Source organism: Chiloscyllium plagiosum, chromosome 30 (genome assembly GCF_004010195.1).
Source record: "Chiloscyllium plagiosum isolate BGI_BamShark_2017 chromosome 30, ASM401019v2, whole genome shotgun sequence".
Classification (NCBI taxonomy): Eukaryota; Metazoa; Chordata; class Chondrichthyes; order Orectolobiformes; family Hemiscylliidae; genus Chiloscyllium; species Chiloscyllium plagiosum.
In genome coordinates, this window is record NC_057739.1 from 38,663,346 (window position 1) to 38,690,541 (window position 27,196).

The 27,196-nt window shown below is 45.3% G+C and overlaps 1 protein-coding gene across 2 annotated transcripts in view; it reads left to right on the forward strand.

Moving 5' to 3' along the window:
• LOC122564935 (ral guanine nucleotide dissociation stimulator-like) overlaps positions 1–27,196 on the forward strand; it is a 187,921-nt gene that overhangs the window by 54,022 nt on the left and 106,703 nt on the right. Inside the window, exon 1 of one of the 2 annotated variants that reach the window (XM_043720430.1) lies at positions 10,368–10,587. The exons of the other annotated variant lie outside the window; for it this stretch is intronic. Coding sequence (XP_043576365.1) covers positions 10,501–10,587 — 87 coding nt within the window. The 5' untranslated portion in view covers positions 10,368–10,500. Of the gene's footprint in view, positions 1–10,367; positions 10,588–27,196 lie in introns of those variants that run through there. 2 annotated transcript variants of the gene reach the window in all.

Here is a 27,196-nt window from a genome sequence, read left to right on the forward strand (position 1 = left end):
GGAGAAAGCAATAGAAAACTGCGTATAAATTGGCCAATCAGTGTTGACTTGCCAACCAATCAGCAGCACTGTTTTCTCCTGTTGTGATTATTTGAAATTTGATATTCTTGCATTCGTCCTGATTCGTAGAAATGTTTTGTCAACCTGTCTCTCTTTTCAACAGTATTCAGGTGACAATGATTTTGAGTTGTATATATTGAGAGGGGGAGTAGCAGGGTGTAGGGTGGGAGGCTGGAATGACACGGCAGTTATATTAACAATGAGCTATTGCTCCATGCCAGCTGATTTCAATGGAAAACAGAAGTAACTAAGTAAAGGCTCTTCATTTGACAGATTGAATTGAAAAGTAGAGAGAATGTGAAAGGTTCTACATAGTTCCCCTTTGATGGAAATCAGAATAGGAAGTCAAGTTTCTGTGGTTACCAAACAAAAAGCATTAAACAAAAGTCATTACGGTTCATTCTAGTGTTGGTGAAGCAGCAAATGATCTGGGAGTTCCCATCAGCTCAGTGAGACATGTTGTTGGTGTAGCATTGGTTTGCATCGAAGAGTGTGGTGCTGGAAAAGCACAGCTGGTCAGGCAGTAGGAATTCCTGATGAAGGGCTTATGCTCAAAACGTCGATTCTCCTGCTCCTTGGACGCTGCCTGACCTGCTGTGCTTTTCCAGCGACACACTCTTCGACTCTGATCTCCAGCATCTGCAGTCCTCACTTTTTCCTGGCCTGGATTTGGGTAAATGTAACATGGCAGGCCAGATAAATGCACACGTAGTTGTGAAGTTGCTGGGTCTATCACCACACCATAATCATTGGGTTGGGATGGATGAGGCAGGGTGAATTGCATGCTTCAACCCTGATAGCCAATTACTGCCAAGCGTCACCAATTGTATCTCACTTGCTGAGGCAATTACAAATCTGATTCCACTCAATCAGATGAACTGCCCCAAGTAGTGGGGGAATGCAGTGCACCAGTGAGGCCTTGTAGATCTTAAAGCTCAGGCTGATGTTCCGAGGACCTGGATTATATTTTATTGTGACCAATGGTGAAGTTTGGAAGGTCCTGATGGCATGGTGGTAATATCACTACCTCTGGGCCAGAAAGCCCTGGTGTATGTCCTACCTACCACCGAGGTGTGTTATAACACACCGAACAGGTTAATTTAGTTTAAAAGGTGGTGCGTAACCAAAACAGTGAAGACCCACCTCAAAGTCGAGTCAAGTTTCCGAGAGGTGTGAAAACAGTTTTGATTATCTCTGATGCAACATACTGCACCAACTCTCCAGCCAACGAGGTCACTTCCTGTGAAATGGGTCCCATCATTTGCCATTGGGTGGGCAGGCCAGACCGCCACACCGCACAGCAGGATCCCACTAATGGGCTTAACGTGAACAACTTGTGGGTTTGGGATTTAAACTAGTTGTGAATTTTGTCAGTGAACTTGCTGGGTTTTTCTAACCTGCGTGTTCTCACAGCGATGTGCTTAGGCCTAATGGAAGACCGGGGGTTGAAAGAGGAGGAGAAAAACCTTTTCACTGTGAGAGTGGTTAGGATCTGAAATGTGTGACAGAGGGAAGTCCAATAGGGATTTCGGAATGAGATTGGGTTGGCACCTGGAGAGCGAGTTAGGGGGTGAGGGCAGGGAAATGGACTCATCTCTTTACTCCTGCCGGTATGAACATGTCAGGCTGAAGGACCTCCTCCATCCCCTGATTCTATGACCCTGTGTTTAATAACATTTATTGACAGAGGATTGGCAAGGGGGCAAAACAGTTAAATCTCCCTCCAACCCCTTCAAGAAATCTTTTGTGTTAGTCAGTCAAAAATTAATGTTACATTCCCTCAGCACTGCACAAGAGCAGACAGCCTAGATTCTGGGCCTAGTGTGTGAATGGGCCTTGGGCCCACCAGCTCTCCCTGACCCAGAGATACCGAAACGTGATTAACAGGAGGAGAGCCTTTTAGGAACACAGCTGGGAGAGCAATCTGTAGGTTACAATTAGCAGAAACTTCTGCTAATTTCAAATAGACCTGTTGGACTATAACCTGGTGTTGTGTGATTTTTAACTTTGTCCACCCCAGTCCAACACCAAGCTAATTGATGCTTCCTAATCAACCCGTTCAGGGATGTTAGCATACATCCTTTGGATCAGGTAGGACATGAACCCAGGCCTCCTGGCCCACATATAGGACCACTATGGCATGGTGGCTCAGTGGTTAGCACTGCTGCCTCACAGCGCCACAGACCTGGGTTCAAATCCAACCTTGGGTGACTGTCTGTGTGGAGTTTGCACATTCTCCCTGTGTCTGCGTGAGTTACCTCTGGGTGCTCTGGTTTCCTCACACAATCAAAAGATGTGCAGGTTAGGTGAATTGGTCAGGCTAAATTGTTCCATAGTGTTCATGGATGAGTAGGTTAGATGCATTAGTCCAGGGTAAATATAGGGTAGAGGAATGCATCTGGGTGGGTTACTCTTTGAAGGGCTGGTTGGGCCGAAGGGCCTGTTTCCACACTGTAGGCATTCTATGATTACCACTGGAGCACAAGAGACCAAGCCTCAGTCAGTCCATTCGAAAATATATGCTCCAATCAGCTCAATCTAATTTTCCTCTTCCCTTTTTTGAGGCTCTGTACTTGATCACTTGTTCGGAAAAATGGAAAGCTGTTTAGCAACTTAAACTATAGTGCTCATAGCCCCAGCTGCCTCACAGTGCGTTCCAGTCAGTTAAGTACTTTTTTAAACGTCTCATCACAGTTATATTATCACCAGGAATTTAGTCGTGAGACACTATTCTACAAAAGTGTTATTCCTTGTGAGGACGTAGTGGAAAGTGTTTTGACTGGGATTCATGTAGTTCCGCTCAAAACCCATAAGACGTCAGCAAGTTGAAAAGTGGAGTGAAGCTGCCACCAGACTATAAGATGGAGCAACAGGAGCAGGCCGTTCAGCCCATTGAGTCTGCTCTGCCATTCAATGAGTTTGTGGTCGTTCTGATAATCTTCAACTCCGCATTCCTGCATTTTTCTCCATGACACCTTGATTCCCATGCTGAATGGTAATCTGTCAGTCTCAATTTTGCCTGTAGAGCACGCAAAGCAACATGTTTCTCTGTATCTTGGTACGGGTGACAACAATAAATCAGACTCAAACTTAACGACAAAGCCTCAACAGTCCTCTGTCGTAAAGAATTCCACAAACTCATCACATTCCGATGAAGAAATGCCTCCTCATCTCCGTCTTAGGTGGGTTACCCTTTACACTACAATAATCATGTACCTTATGTGATATTCAGAAAGGTTGCACACAGCAGACTAAGTCAGACAGTAGAGACTCCCTATGGATGGCTAGCTGATTGTGCGAGAGACTACCAGTGATGGGTAGTGAAGGTGATGGTGTGGGAGGAAGATGTTCTGTGGTTTGAACTCTCAGGAAGAAGGAAAGGTCTTTTTAAACTCTGATTTCCTGGTTACCATGATGAAGTTTTGTCACATTATTAGCCTGACATAACACCTTGTGAGGTAACAGGAGATTCTCAAGTGATTTTGGTTTGATTCCAAAGTGCGGGTGACAATAAACTAGATATAAGAAGTGTTCAAGCATTCTATCCCTTCACTGTTTATTCTCACCACCCCAATCGTTCCCAACAGCAGACATTTCTGTCCTCGTTTCTCAGAGTGGCGATCTGCCTTGGGATGATGATATTGGAAATATCAAGCTCATATTGTAAACTGCTTGCTGCCTAGTTCCGGCCCGTGTTATAGGTATCTGCCTTAGATTCCTTAAGGTCAGGCTCCATGCTAAAGGATTCAAGCACAGGGTGAATGGATGGAGGAATCTGGCTCAGTGAGTACCACGTTTGTCTCAGGAGACAAGCGATTGTGAGTTGAAGGCTCAATCCAGAGACATGAGCACTGAATCTGGGCTGACCCCCCACCCCGCCCCAGTGCAGGGCAGTGAAGGTGTGCTGCACTGTTGCAGGTGCTGTGTTTTAGATGAGATGCTAAACTGAGGCTCTATCATCCCTTTTTGCTACCCACTTTGGAAGCAAAATCAGAAGGGCAGATTACTATCTGAATAGCATCCAGATTGGGAAAGCGGGAGGTGCAGTGAGACCAGAGTGTCCTTGTACACCAGTCATGAATAAGCTTGCAGGAGCAGCAGGCAGTGAAGCAGGTAAATGGTATGTTAGCCTTCGGAGTGAGAGGATTGAAGTGCAGGAACAGGGACCTCTTGGTGCAATTGTAGGAACATGTCTGGCGTGATGTGTACAGTTTGGCCTCCTTCCCTGATTCTGGGGATGGAGGGAGTGCAACAAAGATTTTCCAGACTGATTCCTGGGATATCAGGACTGACGTATGAAGAAAGACTAGATCACTTGAGAATGTAACTTCTAAAAAGCGTTTTGCGATTTACATATGAAAGAACTGTAACCAACATGGTCATTCTAAAAGGTCAGAGACTTAACAAAAAATCCAGGTCTTTTTCAAGATATAATTTCGGTTACATCACACTAAACTTTTGCTATAAATTATATGTCTTATAATCTCATTCTCCACAACCACCTGATGAAGGAGCAGCGCTCCGAAAGCTAGTGCTTCCAAATAAACCTGTTGGACTATAACCTGGTGTTGTGTGATTTTTAACTTTGTACGCCCCAGACCAACACCGGCATCTCCGAATCATAGATCAGTTGGGATTATATTCACAGAAGACTGTCGGAGTAATTTCGTAGAAACCTATAAAATTCCAACAGGACGAGGCACAGGGTAACCTGCAGAAAGGATGTTCCCGATGACCAGGGGAATCGGAAAATCAGCAGTCACAGTCTGAGGATATAGGGTAGGTCATTTTGGACTGAACTGAGGAAAAATGTCTTCACTCAGAGAGTGGGGAGCCTGTGGAATTCTTTGCCCCAGAATATGGTTGAGGTGAAAGCACTGGATGCTTTCTCAAAGGAGTCAGATATAGCTCTGAGGGCTAAAAGGATGTGGGGAGAAAGCGGGACCAGGGATTGAGTTGGATGATCAGGGATGATCATATTCAGAACAGGCTCAAAGGGCCGAATGGCCTACTCCTGCTCCTATATTCTATATTATTGTTGTAGTAATATCCCATGGCACTATTTAAAGAGAAACACAAGGATGTTTGTGGTGTAGTGATAGTGTCCCTAATTCTGAGCCAGGAGGTCTGGGTTCAAGCCCCATCTGCTCCAGAGGTGTACAAAAACATCTCAGAACAGGCTGAGTAGACCATGTCTTTAAAGAAAGACAGGGGAGGTACTGCTAGTAGATTGGTCAGCATTTATCACTCAAACAGAATTACATTATCAGTTTTATGTCGCATTGGTATTTGTGGGAGCTTCCTGTGTAAGAATTGGCTACTGAGCTTCCTACATCACAGCAGTGACCAAACTTCAAACATACCTTTAGGACATCCTGACATCATGAAAGATGCTGGATAAATGCAACTGATTTTTCATAAGCCAGTTTCACTGGCAGCTTAGTTCAGACACCACAAATCCATGAGGAAGAATTCAATAAAATCGCACGGTGTTTATTTGATAACATCACACTATTGAGTTTCAGTGCTACAAAATGTGCTTACCCTGTTAAAGGATCAAGGTACAGTACACTGTCGGAAAATATCTTCTGCGTCTAACAATAGAGAAGGATGACAGACATGGAGTGGAAGGAATTCAGGAGAAGGAAATGAATGAAAACAAAATAGTTTTTATTTGTGTAGTACTGTCCACAATTCCTCAGTGCCTTATAGTTAATGAAGCTGCTCTTTATAAACTGAATCTAGACTGACCCCCGCCCCCCTTCCCCAGGGAAGGGCAATGAAGCACCTGCAGGTGCTGCCTTTTGGATGAGATACTAAACTGAGGGTCTATCCTCCCTCTTTGCTACCCACTTTGGAAGCAAAACCAGGAGGGCAGATTACTATCTGAATGGCAACAGATTGGGAAAGCGGGAGGCGCAGTGAGACCAGGCAGTGCTGTAAAGTAGGAGGCATGGCAGACAAATCTGTGCAAACCAAGGCCCCACAAACACCAATGGGATACTGACCACTATCTTCTGACCTCGGGCCCTGGTTGAGGTGGAGTTACAGATTCCCTGCCCTTTGAACAAACAGTGAAGTGGGATTGTCTATGGGCTTCAGTTTAACTTATTATCTCAAAGCCAGCATCTCTGACAGTGCAGCACCCCCTGGATTGTGCACTCGGGTCTCTAGGAACCAACAACCTCCTTAAACAAGCGGAGAAAATAAAATATTTTTAAGACCAGGGATTTTATAACACACCAGTGGAGCAAGTGGGAACCCTATCTCCTGGCTCAGAGGTAGGGACATTACCACTGCTCCTCAAGATCTCTCGGAAACTACACAAAGGCTGGTAGCTGAAACTCTGATTAGTTCTAAGCACTGTCATCACCAGGCCAGTATTTGTTTGTATTATCAGGAATGAAGTTTTATTTTTGTGGTTTTAAGAAGAGACAGGAACCTCCAGGGCACTTTTACATGTAAATGGCTGACCCCGTAACCTCAGCAACCAAGTGTCAGAAGGGGCCGGGCATAAGTTTCTGAGAGTATAGGCTGCTTTTGTTCTGTGGCAGCAGCTGAGGAATGTTCCTGAACCTTCTAGATCCATCAGCCTGCCATAGGGAAATGTGGAAACAAATGGCTATCTATATAAATAATAATGGCTCATTTTACATAGCAACTGTAACCAGGTTTTAACTCAATTGAAACGACTTGTTGTTCATTTATAAAAGTCTTAGTAGAGTTATCTTCATCGGAATCTGTGGCATTTCAAAGGGACTTGAGTGTGGAGTTTTTATAAAATATCACATTTTTAAAAGAGGCAGCTCCAGAATGCTGATTAACAGATCATTTAACGTACAGATACAGTGCCTATTGTCAACATTACATTTCATCTAACTTCTTCCTGGAGGGTCTTTTGGGCAAATCGTATGAAACGTTTAGTGGTGGTGATTGAATGCAGACTACTTCCTCCCCAGCCTGCGCTGCTGGTCTGTGATTGACTGTAGAACTGGAAGGGTCAAGATTAGAGTGGTGCTGGAAAAGCACAGCAAGTTGGGCAGCGTCCGAGGAGCAGGAAAATCGACATTTTGGGTCATCAGGAACCCTGATGAAGGGCTTTGGCCCAAAACATTGATTTTCCTGCTCCTCGGATGCTGCCTCACCTGCTGTGCTTTTCCAGCGCTACTCTAATCTTGACTCTAATCTCCAGCATCTGCAGTACCCGCTTGTAGAATTAATAGGTACCGGTTATCAGGAAAGACTGAACAGGTAGAGGGGTTACCTGCAGGAGAGACAGCAGGTGAAGGTTGACCTGTATTGGAGGTCTTTAACATCGACTGGTTAATCGGTAGTACAGAATGTAAATAGAGCCCAACCATCATCACTCTCTTCTCGTGCTGTGTAAACTGTCCTCTCCTTTCTCTCTTGCGTACACGTCAGTCCCAATGAGACAAAAAACTTCAACTTCACTTCCCTTCTCAGTAAATGCTGGAAGTATTGTGTCGGGTGGACATATGTTTCCACTGGGGAAACTATGGGACCATAACATTTCAATTGGTCACAAATAAATCCAGTTAGGGATCCAGGATTTGTTGAGAAGGTGGAATTCTTGGGATAGGAAGTAAATTATTTAAATCATGATAAATATAAAAACATGGTGATAAGGCCACGTTAGAATGCTTTGGAGCCTGGATGTGAGCACAGACTAGCAGCGCTGAATGGCCTGTTTCTGTGCTGTAACTGTGATGGGCCTCATGGATTATTTAACCTACACCGAAGCAAGATGGCTCCCTCCACAGGACTTAACACAACAGAAAAGCAAACAAGAAAGAACTGGAGGGGAGGCAGGAGATAGATGGGCCAGTTACCTGTAGGAGAATAATGAGAGACATTACTGGCCGAGGTTCTGGTGAATATACAGTCTAGGAACAGGAGTAGCCAACGGCAGCTGGGTCCGCCATTTATTATAATCTTATCTGGCAAAGGCATCATGGCCAGATGATGGGGCAGGGTGAGTGACATATAGAGATGTTGGGATGGGGAAAGAGGAACAGAGATGATGGGGTGGGGGGTGGAGATGGTTGATGTCATGTCAATCTAAACTCTACATTCCTGCCCACCCCCTTTAACCTGTTACTAATGAAAAATCTGTCTTATCTCTTCAAATCCCCTCAATGTCCCAGCACCCACCACACTCTGGGAGAGTGTATTCCTCAGATTCACCACCCTTTGAGAGAAGTAATTCTTCCTCAGCTCTGTTTTAAATCTGCCAGCCCTTATCCGAGAGAGTCCTAGAGATCGACAGCACAGGGAAAGCTCCTTCGGCCCATCATGTCTATGTCAGTCAAACACACCCACCTCTTTATTCTAATCCCATTGGCCCCTCATTCTGGATTGTCCCTTAAGGGGAAATACCGACTCTATATTTACTTTGTCAATCCCTTTTAGCATTTTCTAAACCTCGATTTGGTTTGATTGGTTTATTATTGTCATGTGCACCAAGGTACAGTGAAAAGTGTTGTCTGATGTGCTTTACAGGTGGATCATGCTGTACAAGTTATACCAGGGTAACAGAGCAGAGTGCAGGATACAGTGTCACCGTTGATGAGAAGGTGCAGAGAGAGATCACATCAACATCAAAGAGGTCCATTCAAAATTCTGATAACAGCAGGAAGAGGCTGTTCTTGAATCTTTTCTCGTTCTTTTCAACTCTGGAGAGTACAGACCTAAACTACTTAGTCTCTTTTCATTAGACAGACCCCTCACCTGTAGAATCAATCTAGTGAATCTTCTCTGAGCTTCCTCCAATGTAGTTACACCCTTACTCAAGTAAAGGGACCAGAACTGTATGCAGTATATCAGAAGGGTGATACGGAAAGTGTTAACCTGCCTTTCACAGGTTCACATACTGCCGGTACCAATCTAGTGTGTACTGGATCCAGTCCAGGTCTGGAGTAAGCTTTCTGTTCCCTTGAGCATTAGACCTTGTTTTCCCAAACCAGACAAGGATACAAGATGACACATTGTCAATACTGGATTGAAAGAGTCTTGGAGTAAGGGTGAATTATATCAATAAACTCCATGGGTCCACTTTGAACCTGTATTTAAATAAATCAATCTGAAGTCTATCTGCTAAATATACTTTTCACTCTTTGATGCTTTTTCAGGTGGTTAGACGGTGCACTTTGTTACAGCATTGACTATATTAAGAATACCAGCTGATGTACGATTATGGTTACTGTGAACTGGAGAATCTGTTAACTCTCTTATCTGTCCCCACTGTAACCTCCTCTCCATCTCTGTTTATTCTTTTTCTATTCATTTCACTGAGTCTGGGCTCCTGTGCAGTCCCTTCCCTCATTGGCAACTGTGCCTTGAGTCAGAGACCCTGTGGCAACATGACCATTAGAGGCATTAACAAAATGTAAAGACTTGCATTTGTATAGCACCTTGAACAACCAACTGAAAGTGTTTAACAGACAATGAAGCAACCTTTGAAGTGTAGCCACTGTTTTTATCCAGGAAGCTCGGCAGTGCACAAATTACAATGTGATAACGACTGGCTAACCCTGATAGTGATGGTGTTTGAGATAAATGGTGCCATGGGCAGTTTCGTGAGGACCTGAGAGCATGGACAGGGCCTCAGTTTAACGTCTTTTTGGAAACACAGACTGTGCAGCACTCTAGATCTGCACTGGGATGACTGAAAGACCGATGGTCAGGTTGCCCTCTTGGGTGGACATTACAGACACTGTGCCACTGATATGAAAAGAGTAGGGGAGGTTTCCCCTGGTGTTCAGGCACTAGCTTTAGAAACAGCAGATGTGGTCATTGTCACATTGTTTTTGTTTGTGTGTGGAGCTGTATTCAAATTAGCTGTACAACTTTACAGCAGGTCACTGCACTTAAAAATACTATATTGGCTAGAAAGGTCTTTGGGACTGTGAAAGGTGTTATATAAATGCAAGTCTTTCTGCATAAGCATGTGTTTCTAATAAAACAGATGTGCTTTACATAAGTGCAGTCGATTGAATAGCAATCTCAGGGAGTTGAGATGAGGCAGTGCAGAGTGGGAAAGAGCTGTGTATTGGTATGAGGCTGGTGTGTGTACTTTGACAGCAAGATGCAGATCTGGGAGCGTGTTCCAGCCTGTACAAGGAAGGCAATGAGGTAGCAAACCCAGAACTGCAGTCTTTTTTTAAAAATCCAGGGCTGCAGAACTGACAGGAAGGAAGCTTTCTTACAGCATCCGCCAAATTCAGTGCAACACAGACAGTGGGGTGGGGAGGGGGGGGGGAGTTTCCCCGTGTCACAGTGACAGGATTCCCAGTGCTAACTGACAGCAGGCAAGCTGTGAAACAGCCATGTGAGGAGGGAGTGTTCAATATCCAGTGGTTCACAGCACAGGAGAAGGGGGAGAGAGAAAGAGAGAGAGGGGTGTGCAGAGAGAGAGAGGAAATGGAGCCAACAAGATCGCTGTTCAGCCTTCAAACAGCACTAGCCCAGCCCGTCAAAGTCTGTATGTTCGACCTGATCGATGGCTTGGTAAGTCTGTCTTTCACACACATCCTCTTGCCACGCAGGATTGGAGTTGACATATTCAGAATGCCGGCCCAACTCACACTAACGTGTCTGAAGAATTGTCACTGGACCTGGAATGTTGACCTTGCTTTCTCTCTCCAGAAATACTGCCAGATCTGCTGAGTTCCTTCAGCAATTACACCCTGCTTTCTCTCTCCAGAAATACTGCCAGATCTGTTGAGTTTCTCCAGCTATTTAACCCTGCTTTCTCTCTCCAGAAATACTGCCAGACCTGCTGAGTTTCTCCAGCTATTTCTGTCTTTATTTTGTTTCAGATTTCCAGCAATTCTTTGTTTTTATTTTTGTTTAATGGAATACACTAGCATCCCCCCCACCCCCCCCCCCCACCCCCATTGCCGAAATTGATACAGAGAGGTGGGGGAAATGAACAACAGAAACAATAAATTTGGGTTCTCTTGAACATCGGTTTTGCTCGACAATGTATCCTCACACTATGCCTGGGCCCTAGAGTGTTGGACATTTAAGATTTATGATCTTCTGCAGTCTGAAGTGGATTAGTCCTGCAGCGTTCAAGAGTTCTGGCTAAAAACAACAGGAAGGATGACAACATTATATAATTGTTAACAATAACATTGCCATGAGGCTAATGATCCTTGTTTCCCCCAAGGTAAAGGTGGCTCAGTGGTTAGCACTGCTGTCTCGCAGTGCCCAGGACCTGGGTTCGATTCCACCCTTGGGCGACTGTGGAGTTACACATTCTCCCCGTGTCTGTGTGGGTTTCCTCGGGGTGCTCCAGTTTCCTCCCACAATCCAAAGATGTGCCATTTAGGTGAATTGGCTGTGCTAAATTGCCCATAGTATCCAGGGATGGACAGGCTTGGTGGAAATTGCAGGATTATAGGGAAGGAGGAGTGGGATGCTCTTTGGAGGGTTGATATGGTCTTGCTGGATTGAATGGCCTGCTTCCACACCGTAGGGCTCTATGATTCTAATACTCTAGGGGGATGGGTTCAAATCCCACCAAGGCAGATGGTGAAGTTTGATTAGATTAGATTCCCTACAGTGTGGAAACACGCCCTTCGGCCCAACAAGTCCACACTGACCCTCCGAAGAGTAACCCACCCAGACCCATTTCCCTCTGATAAATGCACCTAATACTATGGGCAATTTAGCATGGCCAATTCACCTGGTAATACTATGGGCAATTTAGCATGGCCAATTCACCTGGCCTGCACATCTTTGGATTATGGGAGGAGACCGGAGCACCCGGAGGAAACCCACGCAGACACGGTGAATGTGCAAACTCCACACAGACAGTTGCCTGAGGCGGGAATCGAACCTGGGACCTTGGTGCTGTGAGGCAGCAGCGCTAACCACCTTGAATTCAATTTTTTGAAGTTTGAATTCAATTTTTAAAAACTTAGAATTAAAGACTAGACTTGTGTTGATTAGTCCTTTCGGGACAGAAATCAGCTGTCTTTACCACATCTGGAACCATGTGGTTAACCCTTCACACCCCTTCGCAATGGCTCAAGCCAGCTGCTCAGTTCAACAATAACCAGGGATGGGTCAGAAATGCTCGATCACAGAGTAGCACCCGTATCCCCATAACCAAATAAACCATTCACCTGTTGCACAGTCCTTACCATTGCTGCTGTCAAACTCCTGGGCAGCTTTTCTCAAGGTTAGAGGTGTTACATTGATGCAGGTAGAGTTTGGACGGAGAAATGGTGGTGGGTTGTGAATTTGAACTTTATTTTTAAACCTACTGCCTTGCTTTATGTCACGCTGTTGGGAAGGAAGATGCCTTTGCTGTCCATTCCCAACAGTTAAAAGAACAAGCAGTGAGAGTCCTCCACTCAAATCCTAGCACAACACCACTCCAAAATCAGTGACTCAAAGTTGAGGCAAGGTGTTTTTATTCACTGCTGTGATGTGGGTGTCACTGGGTGGGCCCACTAGCAAGGGCTCACCACTGCCCTTGAGAAGGTGGGGGTGAGCTGCCTTCTTGAACCACTGAAGTCCACCTGCTGTGGGTTGACCCACAATGCCCTTAGGGAGGGAATTCCAGAATTTTGACCCAGCGACAGTGAAGGAACGGCAACATATCTCCACGTCAGGATGGTGAGTAGCTGGAAGGGGAACTTGCAGAGGGTGGTGTTCCCATGTTTTCTGCAGCCCTTGTCCTTCCAGATGGAAGTGGTCGTGGGTTTGGAAGGCACTGTCTAAGGATCTTTGGTGAATTTCTGTAGATAGTACACGCTGCTGCCACTCGGTGTCGGCGGTGGCGGGTGTGAACATTTGTGGATGTGGTGCCACTCAAGTGGGCTGCTCAAAAAGACAGTTGTACTGTTCGAGTCTCCAGACATGCAGTGGTCCCACCAAGGTGAGAGGTGCCTCCCCTCCTCTGATGCATACTGGAGGTTGGCAAAGAAAAAGTCACACTTATAGTGCCCGCCAACACCCCCCAGACCAAGCCTTGGCCCCAAGCTCTGGAGTCCGCCCCGTATAGATTTACTCAAAAGCAAAATGCTGCAAAACTAAAGTTTTTATTAAAGCTGGATCATCTCAGGGGCCTAGAAATCTAGAACTCAAGGCTAATGTTCTGGGTTTCATGGATTCAAATCCCACCATGGCAAATGGTGCCATTTGAATTCAATAAAAGTCTGTAATAAATTCTAGCCCAATGATGACCTTGAATTTATTGTTAATGGTTGTAAAACCCATCTGGTTCACTAAGTAAACTTGCATCCTTACCTGGTCTGGCCTGTGTGTGAGTCCAGCTCCAGAGCAAGGTGGTTGACATTTAACTGTCCATTGGGCAATTAGGGACGGGCAATAAATGCCAGTCTAGCCAGCGATGCCAACTTCCCGTAAGTGACCTTTTTTTGAGCTGAAACATTCTGACTCTCTTTACTTGAATGTGGTAATTAATGGAGAAGAGAGAAAATCAGTCACTTTGTAATAAAAGCTGAAGATGCTGGAGAAATTCAGCAGGCCTGGCAGCATGCATGGAGGTGGAAAGCAGAGTTAGCGTTTGCAATCCAGTGACCCTTCTTCACCACAATAATTCTGTGCTTTGACCTTCTGACCTAAAGGCAGAAACCTCTGCATCTTAGCAGCAGAGTCATGTGTGGCATTATACACACTGTTGTTACACAGATTGTGGAGTAGAACTCTCCCTGATTTAACAAGCTCTCGTACAGTTTGCATTAAACAGTGTTTTGGCAGGAAATGTAAACATTTCAAATTATAGATGTGTTATAAAGGTAAGTATACATCAGTTTGTAAGATACTTACCTTTGTGTATAAATAGATCGTACTATTAGAAATAAAATTACATAAAGTTATGTGAATTTAGTCTGTAATTTCCTATTTCCTGCTGTATATTTATATGTACCTTGTATCTGGTATATATTTATGTTCCTGTGCCTCACTGATAGCCCAGCTCCGCTGAGTTATTATTTGCGATGTCATAGCCTTTGGTCTACTGTATATTTAGCATGCACACATACACAAACACACACACTTGTCTCCCCTATTAAAGTCGATTTTCTGGAGCTTATAGGCCTGTTAGTCACATACAACTTGCTCCTTCTTTGCCAATAGTCGAATATAATTCAGGCAGTAAGCAGTGATCTGACCCTTCTGTTCGTGTCAGATTAATGATTCTTTACCCATTTGACTTATTAACTAGTCTTATTGCTAAGAGAGTAGTTAACAATCAACCACGCTAACTTGTAGGCCAGACCACGTAAGGATAGTAGATTTCCATCCCTAAAAGTGAACCAGATGACAAACAAGAGTGATTTCGCAGTCACCATTAGATTAAGATTTTAGTGAATTCAAATTTCACCAGCTGCTATGATGGCTTGACCGAACCAGAGGACACAGCTTAAAAATACGGGGTAGGCCATTCAGGACAGAGATGAGGAGAAACTTCTTCACCCAGAGAGTGGTGGCTGTGTGGAATGCTCTGCCCCAGAGGGCAGTGGAGGCCCAGTCTCTGGATTCGTTTAAGAAAGAGTTGGATAGAGCTCTCAAGGATAGTGGAATCAAGGGTTATGGGGATAAGGCAGGAACAGGATACTGATTGAGGATGATCAGCCATGATCATAATGAATAGTGGTGCAGGCTCGAAGGGCAGAATGGCCTACTCCTGCACCTATTGTCTATTGCCATTTGAATTCATTCTCCCCAGAACATTAGCCAGAGGTTCTTGGTGACCAGCAATCCTTCTCTTCAAGCTGCCAAACGTAGCCATTCCTCCGTTCTCCTCCCCCCACTTCAAATTGATACTCTCCCAGCTCATGTTGGCATTCTCTTGCCTCTTCCATTCATTCGGCACTGCTCCTATTGTGTTGTTTCTCTCCGTTATCATTCCCCTTGTTTCTCCCCCTGCCCTAGCACCTTCCTGCTGACACTACCACTGTGAGTGCTTGCTGCTGCTGCTGCATCTCGTGACTTGGACCAGATGCTTGAAGACCTGATCTTCACGTGTTTTTTGCATGAATGTAAACGTGTCGTTTCTTCAGAGCATCTGATGTTTGGCAGTTCCTTGAGTTTTTTTTACTGTGTGGGGATAGAATGCTGCTCATCCGAGAACCCTCTGTCCCCCTGAGACCCACATGCAGGTGGCTGGTGCTATCAGACTGTATGTTTGGAGGACAGTGTGACTCAGTGGAGGAATCCACGTATCATCCACCCATGAGTATCACCATCTTTAGTCTGGCCTTTAGCTCTAGATGGTTTACAGTCAGCCTCTTCTGGAGCAGATGGCACTTGAACCCAGCTCCTCCTGATCCAGGGACAGGGACACTACCAGTGGTCCACAAGAGTCCCTAACTACTGGGATAATTTGGCAGCCACAGGATTTGAACCTGTGTTGCTGCAGAGGCTGGAACCTGAGTCTGGTGCCTCAGACCGCTTTGCCATACAGTTCTGCAGTGTCCAGCCTTGTAACAGCTCCCACAGCCAGCATTCCCTCTCATTTTCTTGTGGGAGCTTCTGTGTGTGGCAGTGTTGAGCAGAACCAACAACCAAAGCCATGATTTGCACACTGATGCCAATCACCAAGTGTGGGATATCGGAACGGCAGTGTGCATGAAGTTTAGAGGGAACGGCACTCACAGCGTTCCTTTCACTGTGGTTGAGTGGGTAGCACACTTGAACCAGTGTTGGCAGGTGCTCGGTTCAGGTCCCCCTCTAGGATTTGAGCTTGACATTGCAGACTGACACACTGCGGTGCAGTGCTGTGGGTGTGCTGCGCTACCTGCTGAGGTGTTCAGCTGGGAAGTTAGACAAAGCTTTGGTTTCTCACCTCAGCTGAGTGATAAAAGTTGGTTGAACGGAATATTGAGCACCAGAAGCTGGGAAGTGATGTGTTGTTTACCCTGCTTCCCTCTGACAAGAAGTGCCACCCCCACACACCAGGTGTGAATACCCTGACCAATAGCAGCCCAGATCACTGAGCTGGATTTCCAGTTCGAACTCAGTGGGACAGCACAAGGCACAATTCAAAACTTGCACCTGCCTTTGTCTGGGAGAGGAAGGAGATCATTAACACACCGTGTCGACTGTGGGTTGTGTGTTATTGAACATGTGTTAAAGTTCATAAGACCCAGCACAGAATTGAGACCGTAAAACAGAATGTCTGTAGAAAACACTCTTTCATCAGACCGAAAGAGCAGCATTAGCTTTGTGCAATATCTGGCTGACTCGGCTGTTCTCGTTTATGATGGGGACTTTTCAATGACAACAGATTTGAATGTGGGTGGTTTTCATTTTCCAGTCTAAATACATTAAAGGCTATTATGACTGCGCCGTGATCGTGGTAATACTGAAACTGGCTCTCGGCACTTCCAATCTTTCTTGCTCTTCTGTCCTGAAGAGACAATGGTTGACGAGTGATTTATTGTCCAATGAGGGGGCAAAAGTTGGATAGTGGGAGGGCGGGTGGACCGAAGAGAACAGAGGGGCTGGAATAGAGTGAGATAGGAGATCGAACAGGCTGTACCAATGGGGAGCATTCATAGAGCGTAGAACGGTACAGTACAGGAACAGGCCCTTTGGCCCACTATGTGTACCGAACGTGATGCGAAGTTAAACTAATCCCTTCTGCCTGCCCTTAGGCCATGGCCCTCCATTCGTTGCTTATTCATGTGTTTATCAAAAAGCATCTTAAATGCTCCTATCGTATCTGCCTCCACCACTACCCCCTGGTAGTGTGTTCCAGACTCCTACCACTCTGTGTAAAAACATTTGCCCCTCATATCTCCTTTGAACTTTACCTCTCTTACCTGAAATGCATGCCAATAATGTTAGACATTTCCACTCTGCGGGAGAAAGATTCTGACCATCAAGCCTATCTGTGCCTCTCATAAATTTATAAACTTCTATCAGGTCTCCCCTCAGCCACCAACCCTCCAGAGAAAACAATTGGGGTCTGTCCAGCCTCTCCTTACATCTCATCCCCTCTAATCCAGGCAACATCCTGGTAAACCCTCTCCAAAGCCTCCACACCCTTCCTGTAATGTGGCAACCAGAATTGAACAGAATACTGTAAGTGGTAGCCTAACCAAAGTGTTATAAAGCTGCAAAAGCATTCACAGACTGCCGAGCTCGATAAACTAAAAAGAACAAAAACAATTAGTTTAAAGGGAGGGGGAGCTGAAGAAGGAAATAAGAAAGGAACTCTGGGCCAGTCTGCCATGTAGATTGAGGCAATGCTGTTGGACAGAGTGCTCACGTGACTATGTGTGGTGGAGACGCTAAATTCAACCAAGTGGTGGGATATTGGTCAGGGGATGTGCCCAAGACCAGCCCTAATTGCCCTTTAACTGAGGGCTTGCTAAGGCATCTCAAAGGACAATAAGGAATCAACCGCAGGGGAGCATAGAGACAAGAGTGGACCATGTGGCCTGACAAGTCTGCTCCACCGTTCAATATGATCATGATCATCAGCCTTTCAACTACACTTGGCCATTCACCTCTCATATCCCTCGCTTCCCCGAGATACCAAGCATCTCTCTAGTTTAAATATATTCAGTGATCATATCTACACTCTTCTGCTGTAAAGATTCTGTATTCTTCTTTGAGGGAAGAAATTTCTCCTCAGTCCTGAACCTTCAACTCCTCCATCTGCAAATCCGACCCCTGTTTTTGATGCCCCAGCCAATGGATGTAGGATCTCATTATCACTGTAATGTCTACAGTACCAAGTATTTCCCTCCTTAAATATGGAGACCTAAATTGCAAACAGTATTCCTGGTGTTGTCTCAGCAAGACTGTGTCGGATTGTAACAAGACTTCTGTATTCTTGTATTCCAATCTCTTTGTACTGAAGGCATACATGATATTTACCAAATGCTTGCTGTAGTTGCATTCTAATGTTTTGTGTTCTCTTGAACATCAAAATCTATAGTATGGATCTGAAATTGCATATAGGCCAGACCAGGTAGGGATAGCAGACTTCCTTCCCTAAAGGGCATTAGTGAACCAGATGGGTTTTTGTGATAATTTACTAACTTAATGGTCACCTTAAGTAATACTTAGTTTTCCATGTGGCTTTCTTTGATTAAGTTGTTTCAGTTCCTGCTGGAATTTGAACTGCTACATTGTTCATCCAGGTGGGATGCTTTTCAGACTGGAGGCCTGTGACCAGTGGTGTGCTCCAGGGATCGGTGCTGGGTCCACTGCTTTTTGTCATTTACATAAATGATTTGGATGTGAACTAGGAGGTACAGTTAGTAAGTTTGCAAATGACGCCAAAATTGGAGGTGTAGTGGACATCGAGAAAGGTTACTTCAGAGTACAACGGGATCTTGATCAGATGAGCTTATGGGCCGGGGAGTGGCAGATGGAGTTTAAACATAAATAAATGTGAGGTGCTACGTTTTGGTTGGGCAAATCAGAGCAGGCCTTGTAAACTTAATGGTAAGGTCCTGGGGAGGGTTGCTGAACAAAGAGACCTTGGAGTGTAGGCTCGTAGTTCTTTAAAAGTGGAGTCACAGGTAGATAGGATAGTGAAGGAGGCGTTCAGCACACTTGCCTTTATTGGTCAGTACATTGAGTATAGGAGTTCAAAGGTAGTGTTTGAGAGGGGAAAGATTAAAAGGGACCTACGGAGCAACTTTTTCACACAGAGGGTGGTACGTGTATGGAATGAGCTGCCAAAGGAAGTGGTGGAGGCTGGTATAATTGCAACATTTAAGAGGCATTTGGATGGGTATATGAATAGGAAGGGTTTGGAGGGATATGGGCCAGGTGCTAGTAGGTGGGACTAGATTGGGTTGGGATATCTGGTCAGCATGGACGGGTTGGACCGAAGGGTCTGTTTCCATGCTGTACATCTCTATGACTCTACGGATTCAGAAATATAACTGCACTGCTAGCAGTCTCAGTCAGTGGAGTACTTCTTTTAGTTTGTGGTGTTTCTGCTTTCTTTTCTTTCATCGATTTGATCAGCATTATACCGAATTGTATCGCTCATTAAGTGTGGCAGCAAGACGAGACAACTTGCATTTATATAGTACCTACACCATAGTAAACCATCCGAAAAAGTGCTTCTGAGGAGTAGTTATGAAACTGAATTTGTCATTTTGACAAATAAGGAGATATTAAAACAGGTGGCCAAAAGCTTGGCCAAGGGGTTATGTTTTAAGGAGAGTCTTACAAGAGGGGAGAGAGCCTTGGGGATCAACTTACAGCATTTAGAGGCCAGGCAGCTCAAGGCATGGCCTTCACTGATGGGGTGAGATAGACCAGGGATGCATAAGGGCTAAGGAATGTAGAGTTCACAGCCTAGAAAGTGCTGCTCTTGTGAACTTTATCATAAATAACATCAGTATTATCAGGGGTTATGGCACTCTAGAGAGTGGAAGGGTGGATATGGTGTCTTGTGAATTTATGTTGAAGCCACAAGTAACATGGACTGTGTCAAAGGTCATCGTTAATGGAGTGTGTGAAGAGCAGTAAAATTACTGGCCCTCTTGTTTCACATTAAAACACATGCACTTGGATTTTCAGAACAGATTGTTCTTGGGATCTAGATGTCACAGGCAAAAACACAAGAAATGCACTCCATTGTTTTGGGTAGATGGCTGCCACTTTCAGCCTACAGTGGTAATGGAGAGGGCAATACTGGCCTTTACACCCAGCAGTAATGTAAGATCAGTGAGTGCTTTGTGTTCAGTGTCACAGGCACACTCTTGGACGTTCATGGGGACTTCAGCCCAGTGTAGGAACTGAGGCCTTACCATTAGCATCATGAACCAGCCATCCAACTCACTGAGCTAACTGACCCCCTGGAAGGTCTAGGATGGCAGTCAGTTACCATCTGCTCTAAGCACTCATCTCTCCCTTTTCTAAATAAATTTATTTTCTGAAAAGGGCACGGTCACTGAGAGTTTTCAGCAGGGCTGGTTTGAACAGGTTCATCAAGTGAATTAAAAAACTTGTGGACGTGAAGTCTGATACCACCCCCTGACCTGTGCTAGCCAGTCTGATACCACCCTCTGACCTGTGCTAGCCAGTTGATCAGGGAACTGCATTTGCACAGGGCACATTAGTCTCCTTCTCCAAATTATTTTAACCTCTCTCCAACCTTCTAACTTGTAAAGATCTTGGTGCTTCCTCCAGAAGAACTGGAGAACATTAGAGGGGGCCAGAGAAAGTCCTAGAGGGTTGGACTGAAGGTGGCAGCTGCTGTTGAGGTGGGGGTGGGGTGGATTTCGAGTGGATTAAAGGAAGGAGATGTGAGAGTCAGTGCCAAGAAGAAGGTAATATCAATACTGTCTGAAGCGTACTCACTGTTCACGCACAGGAAATGTGGTATCCAATTTGTGCACAGGACGATCCCACAAATAGCAGTGAGCTAAATGGCCAGGTCCTGTAGCATTGGTTGAGGAATGAATATTTGCCGGCCCATCATGGGGGAGGGGTAATGAGGCTTCTCCCTGTTCATCAGCCAAAATGTCAGCAAGGGTTGTTTTAATTTTCCTCCCAGTATATGAACTGGGGAGAAAACGTCAGCCAGGTTTCTCGCTGCTGTTTTTTTTCCCTTTGTCTAGTAAAATCTCTGATTTGAAAGTGCGTGCATGAGGGTGTTGGCATCAGGCTTTTATTAATCCTGCCCCCAGCACTGACAGCTCGTGTTCCTGGGCTTGTGTGTTCCTTGTAGGTGTTCACCCTGGCCATTCTCCAGGGCGTTGGGCCTCAGTGGCTGCAGGATGACCACTTGGGCAATGATCAATGGGACAGCCAATGGGAAAATCGTCGCCGCCACCATTGGTGGGTGTGTCCTGATTTGCCACGGCCCTACGCATTGGAGTACCCTCCCTACACCTCTCCCCCTCTGTGCCTCCCCTTCCTCACTTAAATCACCAGGCTATAGTCCATCAGGTTTATTTGAAATTGTAAGCTTTCAGAGCAGGGGAGTTACTGTGTGGAAGTCTGTGTTCTGTGGCAGCGTCTGATTAGATTAGGAGAGAGACAGAGAAAAACACCCCTTTGGAACAGCGTGTTACAGAATTGCCATCCCCTCCCCAGGTGGGGGTTGGGTTCTGCTGCCTCACACAATAATTTCGTAGCAATGGAACTGACTTGGGGGGGGGGGGGGGGGAGCGGTTCATCACATCTAAAGCTCAGCCTCCCCCTGTGATTGAAATAATACACACTTCATGGGGAATCCTGCCATTATCCCATAAATGGGCATGATGACATAGTCCTGCTGCTTCCTCCATGAAAAGAGGGAATTTGTGCAGTGATGATGGAATTTTCCTGGCCGGTTCCAGCCTGTTGTCTGCTATAACGTGGAACCGAGGCACGGGGTTCAGATTGTAGGTTAAGTCGAGGGCCCTCTTGTCCTTTCTGGTAGATGTGGAAAATCCGATGACACTGTTTCAAAGACAAGCAGATGATTGTCCCAAGGGTCACGGCCATTTCATATCTGTCTATCAACATCACGTTAAACAAAAACATACTGTCTGTTCATTATCACACTTCTGATTGTGTCTCGTAGCTAAATTATCAGCTACCTTTCCTACATTATTGCAGTGAACCCAAATAGAAGGTGCTATGGAAATAACTTATTTTCTTTGTTAGCCTGTGATGCCCACATCACATACAAAGGAAAGCACATTTTGCCCATCTGCCGTTAGTCTTGTGTGCTATTGGCTCTCTAAGGCATTCTGAATAAGGGTCACTGGACCCGAAACGTTAATTCTGATACCTATCCACAGACGCTTTCAGACCTGCTTTTGTTTCTGATTTTCAACACGTACTTCTTTTGAGTTTTCATTTTGGAAGGCACTTAAGGGTTGCTGTGGGTTTGGAGTCACATGTAGTCCAGACAGGGGAAGGACAGCAGATTTCGTCCTGTAAAGGATATTAGTGAAGACGTTTGGGCTTTTAATGACAGTGAAGAGCAATCACATGGTCACTCAGGTGTACTAAATCCACCTGGATTCAAACTCATGCCCCTAGAGTTTTACCCGAGGGCTTGAGATTATTATCCCAGTGCCATTATCACTGTATCTCCGCCTCCTTGGTACTGCTATCAAGGAACTCCAACATCCAAAGGTACTTTCCAGGAACTTTAATGATACAGGGAGTGTAGTGGTTGTAACGAGGTCAGCAGTTGGACATCACAAAATCTGAGCTCCATGATTGGAGCTTTTTGTCGACAGATAAAAAGTGGTTGGGCTTCCTGGTGGTGGAAATTGAATAAAGATTCGTGCACTTTGTGTCTCTCACTGTGTCTCACACCTGCGCACACACACACACACACCATGGGTGCTGGGAAGAAAGAGGGAAAAAAAGGGGAAAAAAAAGTGTGTGATTTAAAAAAAGATTTTTAAAAAATTAACAGGGGAAAAAAAGAAAATAAAAAGTGGTTGGGGGGGATGGTGGAATGTCAGAGGTACTGACCCTCTGATAGCTAACTCTGAAGCGGCAATACCAGAGTCACTGTGGAAATAGAGGGTGACAGGATACTGGCCTGTGTGGAGTTATTTCAGCTTACATCTTTCACTCTTTACAATCTCTGAAATTACCTTTCTACAAATGCACATCCCGACTTAGTATGTTAACAGACCCCTCCATGAGGGCAAATGAGGCTTGCCTGGGTGTAAACCCTGACTGTCCCTGCTCCCTTACATTGTTTTCACAATGCTGCCCAGAGCAGGCCAGAGTACAGGACTGATAGGCAACACTGTTGGAGATTTAAAGTAATTGGCAAAAGAAACAAAGGAGATATGGGAGAACCCGTTTCCATGTAGTGAACTGCTAAAGTTTGAAGCACGCTGTCTGACAGTGTGGTGGAGGCATTTAGAAGGGAATAGGATGGTTATTTGAAAAGGAAACCTGCAAAGTTTACATGGAAAATGACAGGAGAATGGCATTAAATAAAATACTCATTTGGATAGCCAGCACAGACAAAATGGTCACATGCTACACTGTAACAATTGTGAGAGGTAAGTTGTTGGAACTGGATTAGGGATGGGGACAAGTACCAAGTCTTCTCTCGACTCTGTTCAGGTTTGGAGATCTGTTTGTTAGTGAGGCACGCAGTCAGCTGTGTGACCGGATGTCTAGATTTGTACTGTTGACAATCCATTTTTTCCTTTAGTCAGTTCAAACCACTGACCACTGCTAGTTGGCTTCAGAATTGGTATTTTAACCTATGCAGAGTCTATTTATTTTCATAAGTCTCTGACAAAAGCCTGAGTTTGTTCTTGTATTCGTAGATTTATAATATGTTCCATATATTCATAGAGTCATATATTCATAGAGTCATACAGCACAGAAACAGACCGTTCGGTCCAACTCGTCCATGCTGACCAATTTTCCCAAACTAAACTTGCTTACATTTGGCCCATATCCCTCTAAACCTCATTAGTGCATATTATGGTTTTCCTGTTTTGCAATAGAATGATCCTGCTTAATGTTCCTGGCCTGTAGACAACAAAGTTTCAAAATCCAAGCAATTTCTTTGAGAAAGCTGTTTCTGCCCAACTGCATCTGCCTTGATGGGACAGAGATGCACGAGTCGGATATCACCCCTGGTCTCGGTCGCCTCTTTGCTCGGTTTGAGCAGCACAAACATTATTGACACGGTTTGTCCTGAGGAGCGAGATGGGCACAGAGTCAGAAAGCCAAACCAGCTTTTTCCAGGAGGTCACATTCCAACCTTCCTTCCCAGTGGGATGAAATCGAATCGTTTGCTGCTTCTCCTCCGTGTCTTGTGCATACATCAGAGCAATTGTGGGATTTGATCAGTGGCATGTGATATGTGTACACTGGTAAACGGAAGGCAGGCTGTAGAGAGTTAGAAGTGTATTTATCAGCCTCAGCAAGGTGGGTATGGCCTGGTTCAGTGAGCTGTGGTCTGAAGTTTTATGAGTTCAAGTCCCAGCCCTGAGGTTAGAACTGCATGCTTAGGCAGTGTTGAACTGACTGAGTGCTGCCCTATAGGGAGGGATGTGTACGGTGTTTCAGATAAGTCAAGTTGTTAGACCAAGCCCCTGTCTATTTTCTGCAGTGGAAGATGAATGCTGATGGCCCCTTCATTGAGACAGTGATGGTGTTTATTATAGTGGTGTCATGGCTAAGATTTTATTGTACAAACAACACGGTGAAAACAAATGATCCCTGTGCATGGGATGTGTGCAGATTGCCTGGAATAACAACAGGAACTGCAATTCATTGACAGTAAAGCACTTTGGGATGCCTTTACATTGTCAGTGGTGTTATACCAGTGATGGCAGCGTATATGGAAAATGAGACACTTGTCTGTCCTCCTTGGTACCTTTCAAGCTCACAGCCTTTAGATTACTTACAGTGTGGAAACAGGCCCTTCAACCCAACAAGTCCACACCGACCCGCCGAAGAGCAACCCACCCAGACCCATTCCTCTACATTTACCTCTTCACCTAACACTACAGGCAATTTAGCATGGCCAATTCACCTGACCTGCACATGTTTGGAATGTGGGAGGAAACCGGAGCACCCGGAGGAAACCAACGCAGACACAGGGAGAATGTGCAAACTCCACATAGTCAGTTGCCTGAGGCGGGGATTGAACCCTGGTTTACCATCAAGCAGGACAAGAGGCATGTGGGAAACTGCCCCCAAATGTGAGCCCTGCCCTCTCCCTGAACTGCATGTGATCCTGATTTAAACCAATATCTCATTCTGTCTCTGGACCCACGTCCTGGAGCTCCTCCCTAACTGCACTGGGTGCATTTACAGCTCGTGGACTGTAGTGGTTTGAGAAGGCACGGTGGCTCAGCAGTTAGCATTGCTACCTCACAGCACAGGGGACCTGGGTTCGATTCCAGCCTCAGGCAACTGTGTGGCATTTGCACATCCTCCCTGTGTCTGCATGGGTTTCTACCCACAGTCCAAAGATGTGCAGATTAGGTGGATTGGCAATGCTGAATAACCCATAGTGTTCAGGGATGTCTAGGATAGGTGTGTTAGCTATGGCAAGTGCAGGGTTGTGAGGATGGGTCTGAATGGGATGCTCTTTGGAGGTGAATGGCCTGTTTCCACAATATAGGGATTCGATTCTATTCAAGACCGCTCAGCATCCACATCCTTGAGCAGAATTAGATACGGGCAAGAATTGTGACCCTAGCCAGTGATGCTCAGGAATCATGTCAACAAATACAAGACTTTCTTTAGATGACTACCTTTTGAATTGGTTTAGATTCCGTGTGAAGGAGCATTTTGAAAACCGTCACATTTGAATTGTTGGGAGCTGAGGGGATGGGCTGAGGCAGCTCAGCATGATTTTTGGGCACAGACCATTAACGATGAGGAGCTGAACAGTGCAGACCAATTTGCTCTGCCAAGTTAGTTGCTCTCGCCCAGGGAGAGTTGGGATGGGGGAGACAGTGACTGCCTCCATTACCCTTCAGCACTCTCACACCAATGTGTCAGACTCTGGCTGAGACTCAGGTTGGCTTCCCGATGAAGCACCCTAGGGTTGAATAGCCTGTCAGCATACACTCCAATCAAAGGCCACAAATCCTTCGGAGATGCATTTAAGGAAACGTCAGGGCACCTGCGCAAGCGAGAAAGGTTATATTGATTGGGATGAAAGTGCGAAAGGCTGACAGGCTGTTGAAATGGTTCACAGACACTGACATTCAGTCCAAGGGCCTGGTCCTGAGCGGGAAATTTTGTGAAGCAATTCCTCTCCTTAATTTAATTCAGCACATGTTGCAAAAGAAGAGTGAAAATCCAGGAAAGATAAAAACTGTAAAATGGAAATTCTTGCCTCAGGAGCAGTCAGATGGAATAATCTTGCATTGCTATAAATTCACTGTGCACAAAGGACACTTTACACACACTGCTGGAGGGAGTGGTGACATATTCCTAATGTCTTTCTCTTAATAAACATTGCAAGAACTATTATCAGTCTTGCCAGCATTGCTCACAATCCTTATTAGTGGACGTACTGAGCTTACAAGTGAATGGAAGTGATGGTCTCGTAGTAATGTCACTGGATTAATAATCTAGTTAAAGCCAGACTAGGGTACATGGGTTTGAATCTTATCAGGACAGGTATAAAATTTGAGTTGAATGAAGTATTTGGAATTAAGAGCAAGCCTACTAATTCCTTCTAAAAATATCCATCTGGCTCACTCATGCCTTCAGGGGAGGGAAATGTGTTATTTAGCGTATACGTAACTCCAGTCCAATGGCAATGTGTGATTGGGAGGGGTGGTCTTAATTACCCTCAGAAATTGCCTGAGAATATCACATGATATTTTTCCTAATCAATCTATCCAGGGATCTAATATCACACCTTTGGATTACCATAGAATGCCTGCAGTGTGGAAAGAGGCCATTCGGCCTATCAGGTTTACACCGACCCTCTGAAGAGCATCCCATCCAGACCCTATCCCATTAGCCCAGCATTTCCCTTGGCTAACCCACCTAACCTACACCTCCCTGAACACGATGGGCAATTTCCAATGGCCAACTCACCCTAATATGCACATCTTTGGATCTTGGGAGGAAACTGGAGCACCAAGAGGAAACCCAGACAGACACTGGAGTGGAGGGAATGTGCACACAGGGTGGAATTGAATCCGAGTTCCCTGGTGTCGTGAGGCAGCGGTGCTAACCACTGGGCCACCACGCCACCTCAGGAGGTTGAGACTTAAACATGGAGCCTTCTGGCCTAGAGCTAGGGATGCTAACGCTGCATCACAAGACCCTTCTTGTCTGATGCTTCTTTTGCAAATTACCTTAAGCCTGTGCTATCTGAAGTATCCTTAAATGCATTCATGTAAGTCACCCCTGACCGGTATGCAGTAGTGAGTTCTGAATTCTCATTCTCTCTGGGTAAATTCTCCAACACACAGTAAATCAGACTTCATGGAAGACTAGAACTTTGAGAATGCTAACCCATTCTGGATATGTCTTGCCTGCTGATTGCAGATGACAACACAGGGAAGGGGTAACAATCTTCGTTACCATTGGGAGAGCTGATATAATTCTTCTGACTGCCAGAGGGTCACCGCTTGCCCAGTATTTGTGAGACTTTATGGCTGACAAGCCATTGATTATACATTGGATCTCTGTTTGCAATGCCAGCAAT